Source organism: Zingiber officinale, chromosome 9B (genome assembly GCF_018446385.1).
Source record: "Zingiber officinale cultivar Zhangliang chromosome 9B, Zo_v1.1, whole genome shotgun sequence".
Taxonomy (NCBI): domain Eukaryota; kingdom Viridiplantae; phylum Streptophyta; class Magnoliopsida; order Zingiberales; family Zingiberaceae; genus Zingiber; species Zingiber officinale.
The window spans coordinates 2,011,291-2,033,523 of NC_056003.1; the positions used below are offsets into that span (position 1 = coordinate 2,011,291).

Consider the following 22,233-nt stretch of genomic DNA (forward strand, 5'->3'; position numbering starts at 1 on the left):
TATTCCAATTTGTTGTATGATAATACTAATTTTTTTCTGTATTGATTGAATTGTAGAAATAAATTGTTTCTGGAAATTTTTTTTAGTATATGGACGAATTTGGTAACGAAAATAATTTGTCGCCAACTTATCGTAAACACTGTACATCGATAATTTCACGATAAAATCATTTTTGTTCCGAATTTAGTCACAGAATATGGGACGAATACACAGATTCGTCCTAGATTCTCGGACGAATCAACAAATTCTTCCCAGATTCTGGGACGAATCAACAAATTCATCTCAGATTCTGGGACGAATACACAGATTCATCCCATAATTTAGGACGAAATATGGAACGAAAATTAATCTATTGCAAATTAAATTAGTATTTTCGTTGCCAAATTCGTCGCAAATTTTGTAACAAGAATAATATTCGTTGCAAAAGTTTGATGAAAATTAGCAACGAATTTGGCAACAAAAATCTAATTCGTTGCCAAATTTTATTGGCAAATTAGGGACAGAATTGGCAACAAAAAAATAATTCGTCACTAAATTCGTCCTTGCTAAGTTTGCAACAAAAGAAATATTCGTTCAAAAATTGTATACAATATTGCGAAGAATAGAGTTTTTGTTGCAAATTTGACGACGAATTTGTGGACGAAAATATTATTTGTCGCCAATTCCGTCCCCAAATTCGTTGCCAAATTTGCAACAAAAAAATATTCTTTTCAAAAGTTGGCAACAAGAGGTTTGGGACGAAAATTTTTTCGTCGTAGAATTCGTCCTAAAAAATTTTGCAACGAATATTTTTTTATAAATTCGTCCCAGAAAATTATATTTTTTTTGTAGTGCTCGCTAGCTGGATCTTTCGCTCGACTTTCTATGCTCCTAAATTTCTTCACGCTTAGACACAAGGGTTAAACCACAATAGGATCTAACCTGACTTGGTTGATCACATCAAAACTACCTTGGAGGTATTAACAATACGGATATCCAAAGTACGAACGAGCTGAATGTTTAAGTAAAAATTTCAAACAATCAAACAAACTTGAATTGAAACTTGAAATCATTTAAAAGGACTAAGTTCAAATCAAGCTCAAACTAAGCTTAAATTGAGAGCTCGATAACATATAAATGAACCAAACTTAAATCAAGATTAGCTCATAAAAAATAAACTAAGATAAACTTGGATAATAATTTCAAAAGCTAGGTTCATTTTGAACTCAGTTAGGTTACCTTTATCAAATAAACTTGAACACCTCAAAGCTTAGACTCGACTTCTTTATAACCCTAATGATGAAATTTAGAAGTTGTCCACCTTGTAAGCGGAAGTCATTCGATTATTTTCTTAGAATCCGCTCTGGCTCAAAAAATAAATGTGTATATTTAATCTCATGATACTCGTCACATAGTATGCAGATTTCCAAATTTAAAATCTTTGGATCTATGCCTGATCATAGGCATTTTTTTGCCTCGCCGAGAGCTATCTCGCCACACTCAAGCTCCACCTGCCAGGCGAGCGACTGCACTTGGACGGCCTTCCTCTTTGACGTTTTCCGCCGGCTCCTCCATCGAGCCAAGAAGCCGATGAAACCGACTGCGGCAGCTGATTGGGAGAGATTTTATTTTATTTTAATTTTAGAACGGAAAATAAATTTATCAGTTGCAATTATTTTGATTACTTTTCAATCGAACGTACTTATTCTTTTTTTCCAAATATTTATTCACGCAATATTAATATTCTTGAGACGTCCTTTATGTCAATTGTCAACTCCCTGTCATATCGACTCGTCGCTTTGAAGATTTCGTATTTACTTTGGATCGTGGAAAAAAAGGGCATCGTCTTGTCGTTTTACGTACTGAAATAAAGGCAATAAGATTTTATAAAATATTTTTAAAAAAACTCTCCTATATTACTGAAAAGATTTTACCTTTTTTTTAATAAAAAAATAAACATGTTTTTAAAGGCATACTGAATTGATGGCAATTACGTTGCTGGCTCACTGCTTCCCATTCCCAATCGCGTCACATGACATCCACGTGCGCCAACACATTTGATGCCCAAAACGTGTAATTATTCTGACATATGGTGTCATTTGTTTAATAAAAAGTTGTTAAATAATCCTCAAGACAGTTAATAATAGAACATGATGCAAAGATTTGGCCAGCAACTAACGACATAATTAATTAATTCGTTCAATAAATAATAATAATATCTGTCAATTTAGTTATACAATTGTTTAAAATGGATTAGACATTTTTAGCTAGTCAAAAGAGGTTCTGCAAATTGATTACACTTAATCTAAATGAGGTTTTAATACTGGTCAAAAGGCAATAAATGGGGTTCATTAAGGAACACGCTCGGTGCCTTTTCTTTTACTGGTTCAAGTTGTACGTCTTGGACTAGATCACATTTGCAGATCAACTTTGCATTATATTAATTCGCGGATAATTACGTTGACCTTAAAAGGAGTTGTGGAATTTGGAAATTTTAGTGCATAGAAATATTTAATTTATTATTTGAGAAAGAAAGGTGAAGCTTGTAACTCTTGTGTTTAGATTATATTATCGATGATCAGCTTTATAATAGTGGCCCGGCATAATTTCTCCAACCACTACTGCAGATTCGGTTCATCGATTCAACGCATTGACAAGGGTTAGCAAGTTGCGTCCTTATGGGGTCGTCTGTCTATAATCAAATTATGATTATAATCCGACTATAATTCTAAGGATCCATTTCCTAATCGCTATTTTTTAACCAGAATCTGGACTCGTCGATGATGTGCGGTAGACAATTGGCGAGCAATACGTGGACAGCAACGTACGCCAACAACCTCCGCGTCTCGTACGCTCTCGTACTCGTCATGTTATTGAATCTGTACCGTCCATTGGGTGGGCCATCCCGGGATCGGGCCCTCCAGTCGGGTCCTAAGAACGCGGAGTGACGGGAGTTCTGCACGACCCTGCAACCTGCGCCAGTTGATGGACGGCTGATGAAGACGGTGGCATAACTGTGAATAGTAGTAATGAATATGGTGTTTATGTAAATAGTCCACCTACGCCGTTTATGAATACTGGTCCAACTGCGCGCTTACCAGAAACAAAGCCGTCGAGTGACGGAGTGAGGAACTGGATCTGGCAGTGGATCGGAGGAAGGATGAGAGGCGGTGGGGGATCTGTTCCGGCTGTGGCTTTTCCATGGTGGAGGGAAGATGAGGATGTTGGGATGGAGGCGTTAAAGATCGCACCGGCTGAGAAGGGGAAGGCAGCGGAGGAGGTCGATATGAAGGAGAAGGCGGTGGTGGTGGTGGAGGAGGAGACCGGGTGGAGGTGCTGGAAACACCCGATGCAGTCTCCCGGAGGAGTCTGCGCATCTTGCCTCCGCGATCGCCTTCTCCGCCTCTGTCCCAACTGTGCGGGCCTCCGCCCCTGCAGCTGCTTCGCCTCGCCTTCCTCCTCCCGCTCCTCCTCTTCCGGATCCCCCAGATCATGCCGATGGATTTCCGGCGATGAAGCCGGTTTAGGACCGGTAGGGACCGTCTCCCGGCTCATCGCCAGCGAGCCGGCCTTCCGGCGGTCGCGTTCGGTCGGGATCCCTCTCGTTCGGTCGCGATCGGTGGCCGCCGCTCCTGCCGCGTGCGACGATCCGTCGCCTTCCTCGACGGAAAGGGGCGGGAGAAGGGGCTGGGCCTTCTTCTGGCCATTCTCGAGGTCGGCGGGGGAGGGCAAGAAGGTCATTCCGCCGCTAGGGCTGTTCCGATCCAGGACGGTGGCTGCGGGGCGTTCGTCGATGAGCGGAGGGGGCGTGCGAGAAGAGGAGGCGAAGAGGAAATCGGGGCGGAGGTGGCACTTTCCCAGCCCGATGAAGGTGTTCCGGCAGCGAAAGCAGGCGGCGAAGACGGCGGGGCACGGACGCTCGCCGATGTGGCACGGGTGAAGTACTAATTTCTCAATCGCTACCGTTTTATCTCCGATTAGTTTATACAATTATTACGATTATACTATTAACGTTGCTGGTAATGTAACAGAATTTAGTTCGACTTCCTTAATCTTAATTTATCGGCTCATATTGTTGGTTACTAAATTATAATGAATTATTCTAAACTTATTTTCGATTTTTCCTCCGAAACACGAACAGCAACACTCGAAACGCGACAACGCGTGGAGTGGCGTCATGCTTTGCATGTGCTGATATCATTATTGTGCGCTCGCATGCAAGTTTTTGTTTATTATTAGTTTTTCTTTAAAAAAAAATCCCCTTACTAGTTTATTTAGTTCGATTAAACAATAGAAATGACGTTTTGTTATTTAAGTCACAAAGATATCAAATATTAAAAAATATAAACTTTGATCAAAAGTGTTATAATAATATTAAAATTATTATTAATGCATTTATAATTCTTAAATTTGTGTTAAAAACATTTTAAGTAGAGTAAAATTATTTTAAATTGATTAAAAGTTTATTTTATTATTATTGTAATAATAATTTTGATTAAAATTAGCATATGTTTAATGGATCAAAACTGCTCTAACATGTCTAGGAACCTAAAACTATTTTGAGTTGTTAAAAAATACTCGAAGTTGGTTAAAAAAAATACTCTAATAGTTGAAATAATCCCGATGACTTAAAATAATTTTACGGTGAAATATGTTACAAGAGGTCATTTTAATATAACAAAATGATAACCGATATTATCCTTCAGTAATAAATTAAAGATCTGAAATTCAAAACTCAGCTTACATCCCATTTATTTGCAGAAAGCTGAATCGCGGCCATTATTTCACCAAGAATTGACGAGACCGGTCTCCTGGTTAAAAAAAAAAAAAAAAAAATGGACCATTCGTAATTATAATTGAATTATAGTTATAATTCGATCGTAATTAGTTATGATCCGATCGTAATTAGTTATGATCCTTTTTTGAATTCATTGTTTATATGTTTGGGTCGGAGCGAGAGGCTGGAGACCGTTCGAAGGTAGTCGGAAGTGGACAAATGTCTAAATTGTTAGGTCGGTCGGGTGAATATTTCTTGTAAAAAAAAAAGATGAAATATGTGTTAATGATCGGATAAAAGGACAAACTAATTTTTCTTTTAATATAAAAAAAAGTTAAAGTTTTTTTTCTTTTTCAATAAAAAATGAGACATATATATCGAGTATCAAATAGGATATAAGTAAAATTTTACGTTTTATATCCATATTAAAAATATTTATATCTGAATATTTATTTATTATAATTAAATAGAAAATTTCCCTATATATTATTTTTTTAATTTGGATCGGAGATCATATTATTCTTCGAATTCATATGAAATTATCATCCCGACGGACAGCTGAATCGGAGCCATTATTTCAACAAAAATTGACATGCAAACAACCGGTTCACAGGCTTGAAAAAACGTCAAAATTCCACTGTCGAACCGGGTCGATTGCGATGCCCGTTGAATTTTGGGTTCGTAAAATACAAGTGGCAATCCGATTCCGAAATAGACCGTGGATGTGGACCGGGTGAGACTCTGAAAGTCGTAGACGGATGAGCCATCGACAGATTAATGAAAACGTAGCAAAATGTCGATGCCAACTCATCGTTTGAGAATTGCGGTAGACTTAATCAGTCATGATAATGATAACTACGACTAAATCTGATTTTGTGCACGTGGCGGAACGTGAAGTGATGCCGTATCACGTGACTACATTTTCATATTTATTTATTAAAATAAAAAATAAAAAAAATCAAAAGTAACGTAATCATGATGGTTAGAGACAGTTTTTTATAAATAATAAATGGTAGAAATAATGTATAACAAAAGTGAAAATATTGACTATGAAAGGCGTTAAAAATAAATTATATCTGCCAATTTAATCCTAATCGATAAAAAAAAATCAGGTTAAAATTGAGGTTTTTAAGTCTGAGTTCAAGGTTTTCGGGTTTAGTTTTGGATCAAGGGTTGGATTGGATTAACTTAAATTTAGTATTTATAAATTTTATATGAATGTTTTAGGATTAAATTAAATTTTATTTTAAAAATTAAGATATCTTATTTATATAAATAAGAGAATTATTATAATATGAAATATTGAAATAAAATTAAAAATTATAGAAAGATAATAATAAATATTTTTTCGGATTTGATGGATTATTTGAGTTATTTGGATTCAAATTAGGATTTAAAATTTTCAAATTGAATTCGAATTGGGATCACAATTTTTTAAATAACTGATCCAAAATCACCTAATCATCACTCCTACTTAACGACTTATCCTTTTGCAAATGTTGACCATCAAGGGTGCAATCTCAAATCTCCACCATTTTAGAACAAAAAGTTAGTGATGCGACGATAAGGAGAGGCCCACATGGCACTCTCGTGGCCCGGATCAATTGTCATGATACAGGTCAAAGTCAAGGCGATCAACGCCAAGGCGAGAGGTTTACCCGTAGAATCTGAGTGAAGGTTGACCAATCGGCCGCTCGGATATACGCAGACCACTCTGATATAACCGGGACATCCGCTCTCTCAGGTCTAGTCACCTCAGAGAAGGCTGACCAGATGCTCGCTCGGCTCGGAGAGGGCCGACCGGGACACCAGCCCCGCACAACGCATGGCCTGGAGCAAAAAGAGGAAAAGGAAATCAAATAGAACACTCCGTCATTAAATGAAGTCAAAGCAAAGGAAAATACTCCATCAGTGAATGTAGAGAAGTCAAAACAAAGATGCCCTCTGTCAGGTAATTAATGCCATTAAACAGAGGAGGACGGAGGGTCACAAGGAAAGGTATAAAAGAAAGGGAAGTTTCATATTTTGAGGACAAGATTATTATCATTCTGCACCACTTTCTCTCTTCCCACTCCTATTTTTTAATTTGAGCGTCGGAGGGGCAATGTCTGGGACCCCTTCCTTAGTTTAGTTATGTTTTGCAGAGAGCTAGGAGAAAGGATCGAGGTCTTCTACCAGTCAATGAGCCACGTCATCCCCAGCTTTACAGTTTCTCGATTTCGGATAGGATCATTTTGGCGCCATCTGTGGGAACGTCACCTGTATCCGAACAAGAAGATGGAAGATGCTGGATGATTCACAATAATGGCGCTGACGCAAGAAGAACTTGATATGCTGATACAAGCCCTAGCAGAAAAGATAGTGAAATAGCAACATCGGATGCAGGCCGACAAGCCTGCTGCCTCAGCGGCGGGTCGCCATGTTGAGCAAGGAGATCGAGTGGAACAAGTTTCCGCTCGAGAACGAAATAAGAAGCCAATCGACACCTATAGAGAGGTTCCCTATGTGCCAAATAGAGTGCCAATCTGGACTCCACCAGAAGAGAAGGTCTGAGCGGATAGATATCGGGGATCTTCCTCGGATGAGGCACCCGTCCGGGATGCACGGTAAGGGAAAGTGCCGAGAAGAAGCAACTCGCCCGAGCGGGTCAATTAACAGTTCTTGCAATGGATTTTGGACGACCCTCTGCCGAAGCATTACAACCTAGTGGTGATCAGCGAGTATAATGGAACAACCGACCTGGACGATCACTTAGCCAAGTTCGATAATGCGGTCACACTTCATTAGTACACCGACGGAGTAAAATGTCGGGTCTTCCTCACAACTATCTCCGGATCGACACAACGTTAGTTCAAAAGATTATCGGACGGATCGATCCATAGCTTTAGAGACTTCCGAGCGGCCTTCCTGTTGGGTTTTACGGGCCGCGAAAGCTGCTTTTCGCATCGCGGAAACCCCGAAATCCCCAGCCATGGATCCGTGCGAAGTAAAAACTTTCGAAAACAAAATTACAAGTACGAGTTTACCAACCTATAGATCTACACTAGAACTATATGTTAAGAGTTTTACCCTTGATGCGTGCCTTTCGTGAATCCCGCTCGTCCAAGGTGTCGGATCTCAAGTTGTCAAGATAGACAACTCTCTATGCGTATCCACACGAACAAAGAGGGAGAAAAACCAAACTAAAGTGTGCTAGCACCTTAGTAGGGTTCAGCCAAGGTAGGAGGAGAGGGAGAGAAGAAGGAACTCAAGGAGGAAGAAGATGTCAATTAGTCACGAATGAAAAAAATGAATTCCCATTCATTTTGAGTGGTCGGCCACATCAAGTGTAACTCCTCTCATTAATGTGGTCGGCCACATTAAAGCAAAGGAGAAGATGTAACTTCCATTAGGTGGCATACTCATGTGTTAACTATGATGATGTGGCACATCATCATTGGCCACTTAATGCCAAGTTACAAATGATGTGGCATAAAGTCAAGTCAAACTTGACTCTTCCTCTTCCTCTCAAGTCAAGTCAAACTTGACTTAATCTCTCTCATGGTTGATCTAATCCAACCATTTAATTCAAGCCAATTTAATATAATGAATCTAATTCATTTAATTAAATTGATTCAATGAGTCATAATCTAAATTAGACTCATTGAATACATGAATCAACTTGAATCTAACTCAATTAGCCTAATTAGGATTACTCTTAATCCAATTTGATTCATCACATGAATCTAATCCTCTTTGTTCATCATATGAACCTAATCTCCATCTAATTGTCCTTAGTGTGTGACCCTATAGGTTCTTGTAACGTTGACAATGCCCCTAAACCCATTTAGGAGCATAAGTAATGAGCGGTATCTAGCAACACATCATTACTACCCAAGTTACAAGAATGTTGAGATCCAACATCACCTTGTGACTACTAATTGTGACTTCTCACAATATATGACAAGTGTCCTTTTATCCTAGACATCTAGATTGATCAATATGAGGCATAGACCGTGTCATCCTCTGACCAATCTAAATCTTGAACTCCAAGTAGACTCACTAAATCAAATGAGCTCAATATCTCATATTGACTCATTTGGACATAGTCATGCACTTCGTGGTCTCACTCTATCAAGAATATCGATGTCGCTCCCGTCATATAGGAGGGATAGATCCCATCTACATCACTCACATCCCTCTGCATAATTCGTTACATACCCAGTAATCGCCTTTATAGTCCACCCAGTTACGGGTGACGTTTGACGAAACCAAAGTACATAACTCCTTATATAGGGAACCATGGTGATTTCAGGTCTAAGGACTAGTAGTCATACTAATACCACATGAGAAAGTATATGACACTCATATAACAATTCATGATACTTTCTCATGGTGGGTCATTCAGTATACATTTTCTAATGCATACCCATGTGTCAACTTGATATCTCTATATCCATGACTTGTGAGATCAAGTCATCGAGTTGACCTACATGCTAGTCTTATTGCATTAACATTGTCCCTAAATGTTAATACTCGACTAGGAATGATTAAGAGTAGTGTTCCCTATATCATCTCACTATCGGTTCAACTAACCGATTGATATAGGTGAGAACCTTCTACTCAAGGACGCTATTATACTTAGTTTATTTGACACCAATACAAGTAAGTATAATAACCAAAACAAATGTCTTTATTTATATATAAGAATATGATACAATAAATCCATAATACAATCATCAAATGATTGACTCTAGGGCTCTAACTAACAATCTCCCACTAGCACTAGTGCCAATCAGTATAGGCTCTAAGCCCCAATGACCTAGTGTGACCATCATGCTTCTTCTGTGCCAAAGCCTTGGCCAAGGGATCTGCGATGTTAGCCTCTGTAGGTACTCTGCATATCTTCACATCTCCTCTCTCGATAATCTCTCGAATGAGATGGAAGTGCCGTAGTATGTGTTTGGTCCGCTGGTGTGAGCGAGGTTCCTTCGCCTGCGCTATAGCTCCATTGTTTTCACAATAGAGCTCAATAGTGTCAGCGATACTGGGAACCACCCCAAGTTCAGTGATGAACTTACGGATCCAAACTTTCTCCTTTGCTGCCTCTGATGCAGCAATATACTCGGCCTCTGTCGTAGAATCAGTGACTGTGTCATGCTTCGAACTCTTCCAGCTCACAGCACCACCATTAATGCAAAATATGAACCCTGACTGCGATCGATAATCATCCTGATCGGTCTGGAAGCTGGCATCACTGTAACCCTTTACAGCTAGCTCATCATTGCCTCCATATATCAAGAAATATTCTTTAGTCCTTCTTAAGTACTTAAGAATATTCTTGACCGCTATCCAGTGACTTTCATCTGTATCTGACTGGTATCTGCTCGTCATGCTCAAAGCATACGAGACATCAGGTCGAATACATAGCATGACGTACATGATAGATCCTATGGCCGAGGCATAAGGGATCTGATCCATGCGGTCTCTCTCCTCTCTAGAAGAGGGACCTTGAGTCTTCGAAAGACTCACGCCATGTGACATCGATAGAAATCCCTTCTTGGAGTTCTGCATGACAAACCGAAGGAGTACCTTGTCAATATATGTACTCTGATTTAGGCCAAGCAATCTCTTAGATCTATCTCTATAAATCTGTATCCCTAGAATGTGGGATGTTTCACCTAAATCCTTCATTGAGAAACATGTCCCTAGCCAACTCTTGACAGACTGTAGCAAAGGGATGTCTTTCTCAATGAGTAGTATGTCATCCATATACAATATGAGGAAGACAACTATATCCCCTACAACCTTCTTGTAGACACAAGGCTCATCTTTGTTCTTGATGAAATCAAACTGTTTGATTGCATCATCGAATAGAAGATTCCAGCTCCGAGAAGCTTGCTTTAGTCCATAAATGGACCTATGCAGCTTGCATACTCTGCTAGTATGTTGTGGATCTACAAAACTCTCAAGTTGTGTCATGTACACATCCTCGATTAGATTTCCATTCAAAAACGCGGTTTTGACATCCATCTGTCATATCTCATAATCATGGTATGCTGCAATAACAAGCATGATCCGAATGGACTTAAACATCGCTACTGGAGAAAAGGTTTCATCATAGTCAATACCATGAATTTGCTTGAAACCTTTAGCTACCAAGCGACCCTTATAGATAAGTCCATCCATGTCAGTCTTTTTCTTAAAGACCCACTTACACCCAATGGGTTTTACCCCTTCAGGTGGATCAACCAAAGTCCATACTTGGTTGATGTATATGGATTCCATCTCGGATCTCATGGCCTCTAGCCATTTCTCAGAATCTGGTCCCATCACAGCTTCCTGATAGGTGGTAGGCTCATCATCTATGAGCACAACGTCATCATGGTCAGACAAGAGAAATGAGTATCTCTCAGGCTGACGATGTACCCTATCAGACTTGCGAAGAGGTATGTCTACTTGAACTGGTTGTTGTTCCTCAACTCCTCGTGGAACAACATCATTCACAACACTTTGTGGTTCCAGTTCAACTTCCATCGAGGCTTCAGTGCTATGGTCCGCATCTTGAACTTCTTCAAGATCGAACGTACTCCCACTAGTCTTTCTAGAAACAAAGTTCCTTTCTAGAAAGACTCCAGTCTTTGCCACAACTACCTTGTGCTGACTGGGAATGTAGATGTAATATCCCTTAGTTTCCTTGGGATATCCAATGAAATAGCACTTGTCGGATTTGGGTCCCAATTTGTTTGAGACTTGACGTCTAACGTAAGCCTCACAACCCCAAATCCTCATAAAAGACACCTGGACATCTCTCTCAGTCCATATCCTATATAGTGTCTTTATCACGGCCTTGGATGAAACTCGGTTGAGTATAAAAGCTGTCGTGTCCATCGTACTTTTATTGATACAGGGAGCTCGGTAAATAGCATATACAAGAAGGCATTCGACCAATTGCAAATTGACTGAAGTGAGGAATGAAGCTAGGAAAAGTTAGGAATGAACCTAAACTTATATAAGTTTAGGTTGATTTTGTATAGATTTTAATCTAATTGAATAGTGGAATAGTTAGGGTTAATATCTATGATCGATTAGGATTGTCTCTAATTAGGTTTGAGTATTTTATTTAGCTGTTTAATTCATAGGAATTTAACTAAATAAAATATATGTATTGATTGATGCAGGACTCTGATTCGAGACGAATGTCACGACGACGGATTGGTTGATACAATCTTCTTTTTGAGCTGGGTACTTCCGACTTATCTCTTGATATAGTCATGTTAGATATGCATAATAGTTTATTTCTAGTGGTAATGATTATGTTTGCATCTGTTTGATATGTCACTATCTAGTTCATGTTGTCTGCCTATATTCCTATCTGTTATGCATTCCTACATATATTTTCTTTGATTGTTGTCATGTGTATCACTGTTCCTAGAAATAGTGACTTACATTGTCTACTATGTAGTAGTCTTGTTGTTCATCATATCTAATTTGTCTAATTAGGTTGTTGATACATAGACAACCGTATGATTTATTTCCTTTTAGTGCATTTTATATGGAGGGTATACGATCTGTATCAACATGTTTAGTGTCATGTACCATCTTGCATGATTGCATGTCGCGATGGTCAACTCTATTATTGTTGGGTGCATCGCCAATTACATGGTCTGCACACACAACCACACATGAGTTAGTGGTACATTAGGCAGGGTGTGTGCAGTTTGCTCTGTTAGAGCTCCGCTGGTTCGCTCCTGGGTAGTAATGACTGCAGCGTGTAGCGGGCAGGGATCCCTCCCCTATGATACAAGGAGATGAGAGCTTAGGCTCTCCTACTATGTTTGGGGTAGGAGGATAGGTGTACTCTAACAGTATCTTGTCCACTCGGTCACTCAGTAGCAGTGATGACAAAGTGCACAGTTGTCATAGCCCTACCCACTCGGTCTCACCATCGCGTGTGAGATGACTGACTGGCATCAGGGGTGACACATGTCATGTTTGTACCATATGCATAGATTACATTTATTGTCAATGATTGCTGTATTTTGGATGCTGCATTTGTTTGGGTTGCATATGTTTGACTTGCATACAGGTGACATTTCGTATCTGGTCTGACGACCCTTATATTCCAATAGGAGGTCCTAGTGAGTACAGTTTTCTTCAGCCTTTTCAGTTTGTATTTCCTACTATTGTTCAGAAAACTGTACCATATGATGATTACTGCTAGTCATATCTTATTATGCATATCTATCTGGTATCTACCAAGTTCTTGAACTCACCCCGTTGATTATTCTTATTGTTGGATGTTACTCAGAATTCCGTTCTGCTTCTCTTGTACAAAAATTTACACAAGCACAGAACTTTCCTAACAACCTACGTGTTCCTCATGAGTTAAACTTGAATTGGAAATAGAACTTAACATTTTTACTTCAAGTTCAACTCATGTGTTTTCAGTAGTTAAAACTTAGATTGCAAACGATACTTAACATTATTAATCCAAGTTCATCCCATGTTACAAAAGTTGATTAAATATCTATTTCAAGGAATGAATTCCAGATTAAACATGGCGAGACACTCGACTTTCTTGGATATGTTATTATCCACCACTTCCTAGACAAAACCTTTCAAAGAAATTGGATATTCAAACTTCTTACAGTAACCCTAGGTTTAACTACAAAGATCTCAATAGAAGCACAAGATCTAAACACTAAATCGAAACACAAAACTGAAACACGAAATCGCTAGCCTCTTGTGTTGGTATTTCAGGATCCATACAAAGAACACAAACTAATTAATTTGAAGTGGGAAAAATTAATTAGTTATATCTTTCTTTGTAGCATAAGACCTCTTGATCTTTTGTTGTATTCCTCTCATTCTCTTGGACGTCATGTGGGCGACGATCTACCAAGATGAAAACCACCCAAACAACTTCTTCTCCTCCAAGAAATTCGGCCACCAAGGGAAACCAAAATAGGAAACTTCTTTCTCTTATTCTTCCTCTCCAAGCAACCGGCCACAAGAAGATGCCACTTGATGTGTCGCCGGCCCTAAGGAAGAAAACAAGTTGAAGAGGCCTTCTTCTTCTTCTTCTTTTCCAACAAACAACTGACCACCAAAGATGAGGAGAGGTGCCGCCGACCTCAAGGGAGAAAGGGAAAAAAAGGAGTCGACCACCAAGGAATAGAAGAGGAGACTTAAGTTGTGTGTTACCCCATAAGGCATCATCTACCTCTCTTTTATAATCCTTGGTCATGGCAAAAAAGAAAATTTTAATAACAATTAAAATTTCTCTTTTTTTTAAGTTTCCTATTGTGACGGTTACAAAAGGAATGTTTTAAAATTAATCTCTCTCTTTTAAACATTGTAGATGACTACAAAAAAGGAAAGATTAAAATTAAAACTTTTCTTTTAAATCATGGTTACAAAAAGGGAAAGTTTTATCAAAATTAAAATCTCTCTTTTAAACACTACAAATAAGGAAAGATTTTAACAAAATTAAAATCTCTCTTTTTAATCCTTTGTAGATAATTATAAAAGGAAAGATTTTAATTAAAAATAAAATCCCCTTTTAATCCTAGTGGTCGACCCCTAGCTTGGGCACGAAGCCATGCTTTGTCCAGCCACTTCTTGGGCTCCAAGCTAATGTTTGGCCGACCCCTTGCACCAAGTAAGGATGTGTCCGACCCATTACTTGGGTAAAAAGTAGACTTGGTGGATATAAGGCTTTATAGAGGCTATAACAGGGATAGAGAGGAGGAATTTGTTTTGGTCTCTCGATGAGCTTGAGCTTTTGTGTTCGTCCCGAACATCCAACCCAAGTTCATCAATAATAACTCATACCACTAAAGAATTATTATTGAACTACCACACCAATCTCATATTACATTATGAGATCCTTCTTATCATGAGTGTGTTAGTCTCCCTGTGTTTAAGATATCGAATGCCCATTAATTAAATGAGTTACTGACAACTCACTTAATTAATATCTAGCTCCAGGAGTAGTACCACTCAACCTTATCGTCATGTCGGACTAAGTCCACCTGCAGGGTTTACATGACAATCCTTATGAGCTCCTCTTGGGGATATTATCAACCTAGATAACTAGGACACAGTTTCTTTCTATAATCAACAACACATCATATAAATAATATTAGTTCTCAATTTATCGGGCCTATTGATTTAACGAATAAATCTCACACATTGATAAATTAAAGAAACAAATACTAAGTATATGTGCTTGTTATTATATCAGGATTAATAGTACGTATATCCATAATAACAGAGGTTATGTTCTTTTATGTACTCAGTATATATATAAAAAAAACTTCCTTTTCTTCTTGTGTGTGGCCGACCCTTTGCTTGGGCACCAAGCAAGGCTTGGCTGGCCCTAGCTTGGTCTCCAAGCTTAGCTTGGCCGACCCCTTACTTGGTCTCCAAGCAAGGGTTGGCCGACCCTAACTTGGGCCTTAAGAAGCTAGGCTTTTGGGTGAATATAAGACTTTATATAAGAGGCTACAATAGGAACGTAGAGGAGGAATTGATTTTGGTTTCCCTATGAGCTTGAGCTTCCCGTGTTCGCCCCGAACACCCAACTCAAGTTCATCAATAATATCTCATTCCACTAAAGAGTTATTATTGCACTACCGCACCAATCCCATATTACAATATGAGCTCCTTCTTATCATGAGTGTGTTAGTCTCCATGTGTTTAAGATATTGAATGTCCACTAATTAAATGAGTTACTGACAACACACTTAATTAATATATAGCTCCAAGAGTAGTACCACTCAACCTTATCGTCATGTCGGACTAAGTCCACCTGCAGGGTTTACATAACAATTCTTATGAGCTCCTCTTGGGGACATTATCAACCTATATTACTAGGACACAGTTTCATTGTATAATCAATAACACACTATATAAATAATATCATTTTCCAACTTTTCGGGTCTATTGATTTAACGAATAAATCTCACCCATTGATAAATTAAAGAAACAAATACTAAGTATATGTGCTTGTTATTATATCGGGATTAAGAGTACGCGCATCCATAATAATAGAGGTTATATTCTTTTATGTAGTCATTATAAAAGGAACAACCTCAAATGGTCCTACTCAATATACATATAGTGTACTAGTTTAATTTTATAGTCAAGATAAACTAATACCAAATTACACTACAACCATTTGTTAGGATGTATACTAAAAGTCTAACTTTTGGTATAAACATTTATCTAGAAATAAGAATCACATTGGTCAAATGTCTACATTTATGATAAATGTAGTTTCTCAATTAATTTATATTATAGATAACATGGTGTGTGGTGTCACACACAGAAGATCATGTTATCGGTTCCTTATAAATTATAAACAGATAGACTTAGATATGATTTCTGGTTTGTCCAAAGATTATTACAATTTATTGTAATAATGTTGGTGTAGTAACAAACTCGAAGAAGCCATAAGTCTATAAGGCAAGTAAACACAATAGAGCGCAAGTACCACCCAATACGAGAAATCGTATAAACGTGGAGAAGTTGTTGCCACCTAGATTGCATCAGGTGATGACCTATAGATCCTTTCACTAAGGTCCTTAAGGCAAGTGCTTTTGATGGGCATGTTGAAGGGTTAGGAATCAGATGTATGGCAGCAGATATAGCAGCTTTGTCTTTTAGTATAAATGGGAGATTGTTAGGATGTATACTAAAAGCCTAGCTTTTGGTATAAATATTTATCTACAAATAAGAATCACATTGGTCAAATGTCTACATTTATGATAAATGTAGTTGCTCAATTAATTTATATTGTAGATAACATGGTGTGTGGTGTCACACACAGAAGATCATGTTATCGGTTCCTTATAAATTATAAACAGTAGCTCACGACCAAGATGGAAAGGAACAAACCATTGGAAGGTCGTAGTGTAATTAGGTATTATTTTATCTTAACTATATAATTACACTAGTACACTTAGAGTGTATTGAGTAGGACCATTTGAGGTCGTTCCTTTTATACTGACTTTATAAAAGAACAAAGACCTCAGTATTATGGAAGTGTGTGCTCTTAATCTTAATATAATAACAAGCACATATATTTGCTATTTATTTCTTTAATTTATCAATGGGTGAGATTTAGTTCGATAAATTAATAAGCCTGATAAGTTAGGAAATGATATCACTTATAGTGTGTGTTGTTGATTATAGAAGGAAAATGTGTCCTAGTGATCTAGGTTGAGAATGTCCCCAAGAGGAGCTCATAAGGATTGTCATGTTAAACCCTGCAGGTGGACTTAGTCCGACATGACGATGAAGTTGAGTGGTACTACTCTTGGAGCTAGATATTAATTAAGTGAGTTGTCAGTAACTTACTTAATTAGTGGACATTTGTTATCTTAAACACAGGGAGATTAACACACTCATAATAAGAAGGAGCCCAAAATATAATTTGGGATTGGTGCGGTAGTTCAATAATAGTTCTCTAGTGGAATGAATTATTATTGATAAAATTAAGTTGTGTGTTCGGGGCGAACACGGGATGCTTAATTTTATCGCGAGATTAAAACCAATTCCTCCTCTCGGTCCCTATCGTAGCCTCTTAATTATAGAGTACTATACCCACCTATACCCACCTTCTTACCCATCCCATAGGGGCCCGCCAAGCTAGCTTGGAGACCAAGCTAGGGCCGGCCAAAGTTTGGTTCATGGGTGCTTCAAGGTGGCCGGCCTTAGCTTAGGTTCAAGCTTGGTGTGGCCGGCCAAAATTAAAATAAAAGGATTTTTATTTTTTAAAATTTTTCTTATGTGGATAACATGATTTAAAAGAGAGTTTAAAAATAAAAAAAAAATTCTTTTATAACTTTCTACAAAAGATTAAGAGAAGAGATTAATCTCTTTCCTTATTTGTAGTTTAAAAGGATGGTTTTAATTTTTGGTAAAAACTTTCCTTATTTGTAAATCATCTACATGTTTAAAAGAGAGTTTAAAATTTGAAATCTTTCCTTATTTGTTGATTAAAGGAGGATTTTAAATTTTAAGAAAACTTTCCTTTTTAATTATGTTCATGATTTAAAAGAGAGTTTAAAAATAAATATTCTCTTCTACAAAAGATTAAGAAAAGATTTGATATCTTTCCTTATTTGTAGATTAAAAGAGATTTTAATTTATAGAGATAACTTTCTTTTTATCCACATGTTTAAAAGAAAGATTTTAATTTATTAAATTTCCTTTTTATAAACCAATCATGAAGGGATAAAAATTATTAGAGAAATTTTTATAAATTTCCGGAAGCAAATAAGGAAGTTTTAATTGGTGTTTAAAATTTTATTTGATTGGAGATTTTATTTGTTGTGGCCGGCCATTGTAATTTGAAAAGACAAAATTATTTTAATTAAATAAATTTTCCTTTTCAATGGCAAAAGAATTAAGGAAGTTTTTATTAAATTTTCCTTATTTGCCAAGACCAAGGATTATAAAAGAGGGGGTAGAGGAGGCTTCAAGGTGAAGGACTCTATTCTATTTTTCTCCCTCTTTTCCTTGGTGTGGTGGTCGGCCCTTCCCTTTCTCTTCTCTCCTCTTGTTGTGGCCGAAATCTATCATCTCTTGGAGCTTGGAGGATGTGGCCGGATCAAGGAAGGAGAAGAAGGAGAGAAAGCATGCATCCCTTGGAGCTTGGTTGGTGGAAAATTTTTTCATCCTTTGGAAGTTCTTGTGCTTGGCCGAAACTTGAAGGAAGAAGAAAGAAGGTGCCTAGGTGGTTCTCATCTCGGAAGATCGTTGCCCACACAACGTCCGAGGTTAGAAGAGGAATATGGTAGAAGATCAAGAGGTCTTTCTAAAAGGTATAACTAGTAATTTTTCTTTCCGCATCATACTAGTTATTTTTGGAAATAATACTAAATACAAGAGTCATACGATTTTAGTGTTTCGAATTTGTTTTCGATATAGTGTTCTTTTATTTTTCTTTTCCTTGTGATTTGATTGTTCTTTTCGGTTGACCTAAAGTTATTTTAGGAAATTAAATATTAGCTTTCCTTAAAAGGTTTTGTCTAGTCGGTGGTGATTGCTCCCATATCCAAGAAGGCCATGTGCCTCGCCACGTCAGTACTGGGAACCAATTTTGGAAATTAATATTTAATGGAATTAATAACTTAGGTGATTTGGATCAAACGTGTTAAGTTTCGCAGGAGATCCAAGTCAAAACCTAAAAGAATAAATAGATTAAGTTTTGGATCAAACGTGTTAAGTTCCGCAGGCGATCCAAAATTTAATTTAAAAGAACACATGGTAGCTAGGAAAAGGTTCAGACCTTTGTACAAAATTTTTGTACAGTGGAACCCCTAGGTTTTCCGAGTAGCAACCAACACCATTCCAATGGTTTGTCCCAATCCATCTTGGTTGTGAGCTACTATTTATAATTTATAAAGAACTGATTGTAGGATCGAAAAGAATTTAGATATCTCCACAATGACATGATATTGTCCACTTTGGGCCTAAGCCCTCATGGTTTTGCTTTTGGGCTCTACCCAAAAGGCCTCATTGCCAATGGAGATATCTTTTCTATTATAAACCCATGATCTTTCCCATGTGTTTCCAATATGGGACTATGTTTGCAACCTTACAACCCCAACAATCCCCCCCTCAAACAAAGGACCATGGGCTTCCCACGTCCGATCCTCGACCCACCAGGTCTTCCTGCCCCTCGGTCTACTCGACCTACTAGGACTTCTTGCCCCTCGGTCTACCCGACCTACTAGGACTTCCTGCCCCTCGGTCTACCCGACCTACTAGGACTTCCTGCCTGGTGTCTGGTCCTCTTGATCCGAACATAGGAGCCTCCACTTTCTTTGTTCGAGGTCAATATTGTACCCACATGACTCAATCAGACCATAGCTCTTGTGTACAGTCGGCAGTTAAACCTTCTGGCAGTCCGGGCTCTGATACCAATTGTAGGATCGAAAAGAATTTAGATATCTCCACAATGACATGATATTGTCCACTTTGGGCCTAAGCCCTCATGGTTTTGCTTTTGGGCTCTACCCAAAAGGCCTCATTGCCAATGGAGATATCTTTTCTATTATAAACCCATGATCTTTCCCATGTGTTTCCAATATGGGACTATGTTTGCAACCTTACAACCCCAACACTGATAACATAATATTCTGTGTGACACCACACACCATGTTATCTACAATATAAATTAAATGGGCAACTGTATTTAACTAAATGCAGACATTCGACTAATGTGATTTTTACTACAAAATAAATGTTCATTCAATAAATGTTCATACAAAAAGCTAGACTTTTAGTATTGTAACGCCCGAAAATTCTCAAAAATAATTATTAGAAATATCCTAGTATTTTTCTGGAATTTTAGGATATTTTTACAAAATTTTTAGAGTAGCAGAAGTAGCAAAAATAAATAGAAAACGAAAATAACCTACGCAGGAATTGAACCCGAGACCTAGCGAACCCTATGACTTATAGATAGCTTTAGTAAACCATGTGGCCCCAGCAGGGGTGTGCTGAAAGGAAAGGGAATCAATTAGATTTATATTTGAGTTGGGTGAATTACCCACTTAACATAAATAAGGAATTAATTAGTGGGGAGATAATTTTTAACGTAACTTTTCTTCCCCTCAACCTAATTCCGCCGACCCCTCTCCCTTCCTCTTCTTCTCTCGGCGCCAACCACAAGCAAAGGCTAGGGTTCCGTTCCCTAGGCTAAGAGCACCTTCCGGCGATGACTCCGACACGAGGACGCTTCCTTCCGCGAGAGGAACGCATAGACGCGAGAAGATCGTCGAAGAGATCTCTTCTCCGGAGAACCTAGCGATTAGATTAGTAAGAAATCTAGCACAGGAGGTAAGAAACCCCTCACCTGCAGTATAAGTGGCTTCCGTATGATTTTTATGCATTAGTTTAATTATATGCAGTTCTAGGCACACAGGGTGTGCATTAGTGCACACTGAGTGCTCGATTAAATGCTTAGCTCAGGTAAATACCACCTTAGGCATTTAATAGCCTAGATAAATGCAATAGAAGCATTTTACAGCTCATGTAGTCTTGCAATAGCTTTTATGGGACTAGATGTCCGATGGGTGGGCTCCCACAGTCCCCTCTAGGTTCAGACAACCTAGCTCTAGGTTCAGATAACCTAGAAACAGCAAGACAAAAAATAATTAGCTATGTTTAGTACTTTACTTTCTCAGTGGCACTGTACTGGATTAGATATCCATTGGGTTGGGCTCCCATAGTCGTCCCTAGGTTTAGCTAACCTAGTAAACCCTACTAGATTCGGAATTTGTAACCCCGAGTTTAGTTAGGGATGCGCGCATAGCAAGTACAGTTGTCGGGCCCAAACAGCAGCATGATTATGTATTTTCACCTATTATGTATGAATATAGTTTTCAAACATCACAAAATAGTTATGTGAATCAATACAGCTTTAGTATCAGTTTAGTAGTAGCTTAGCTCAGCTTTTGTATCAGTTTAGTTTCAATTGATACAACATGATAGATTATGATTAGCATTTATTGCCATGATCAGTTTTGATTTTCATGTGTTGTATGTCATGCCATGTTTAGCATATTCAGTATGTTCTTTTCAAATAGCATGTTTTCAAAGCATAAATAGCATCGTATGCATGTTTTTGTGAGGTAGATGGTTTCTTACTAAGCTCTCAAGCTTACAGATACTTTTTCCTTATACTGCAGATAAAGGTAAAGGAAAAATAGACTAGTGGAGGCTGGAGGTCAATGCAACGATGAAGATGTGTGTGGATGGAGCTTGGAACAAAGATCTTAGGGATTTTAGCAAGTTTAACTATTAGAACTTTGTTATTTTAGTTTTGCCGTTCAGGTTGCTTAAATGTTATGAATTAGTGGATTATGCACCATGACATGTGTAGAATGCTAGATAATTGATGTTAGGAGGCATTTCATTTAGTTTGGAATTGATATGAGTGATTTAGGCACGAAACAGTGCTGAAATCAGGCTTCTGGTGTGAAATCAGAAACCCCAATCGATCGGCCGATCGATTGGGGCTTCTCAATCGATCAACCGATCGATCGAGAAGTTCGCACCGCGAACAGTAAGCTCCTGGATCGATCAGCCGATCGATCCGGATGCCTTCTGTCGCGAACAGAAAACCCTGGGATCGATCACTGGATCGATTGGCCAGTCTGGATCGATCAGCCGATCGATCCAGAATATTGCCCGGAGCACAGTAGCGTGCTGGATCGATCACTGGATCGATCCAACCCAAGTTCCGCATACAGTAGCATGCTGGATTGATCACTGGATCGATCCGACCATTCCAATCGATCAATGGATTGATTGGGAGGCCTGATAATAACTAGAAATCCTCAGCCCAGTTCCTTGACCATGGGGGGGGATGTAAAACATGTTATGAATAGTTTAGATTACATCCCTTAGCACATATAGAATCAAGAAATGATAATAGATTAGCAAAGTTTTAATTAGTACAGCTTCCGCATCTAGAT

General features: G+C 38.3%; 1 protein-coding gene across 1 annotated transcript; it reads left to right on the forward strand.

The window, feature by feature from the left end:
- The first annotated feature begins 2,969 nt into the window (after positions 1 to 2,969).
- LOC122025765 lies at positions 2,970 to 4,099 on the forward strand. Its single transcript, XM_042584639.1, has one exon. The coding sequence runs from the start codon at positions 3,050 to 3,052 to the stop codon at positions 3,917 to 3,919; it is 870 nt and encodes a 289-aa protein (XP_042440573.1). The 5' UTR covers positions 2,970 to 3,049; the 3' UTR covers positions 3,920 to 4,099.
- Positions 4,100 to 22,233: the final 18,134 nt, after the last annotated feature.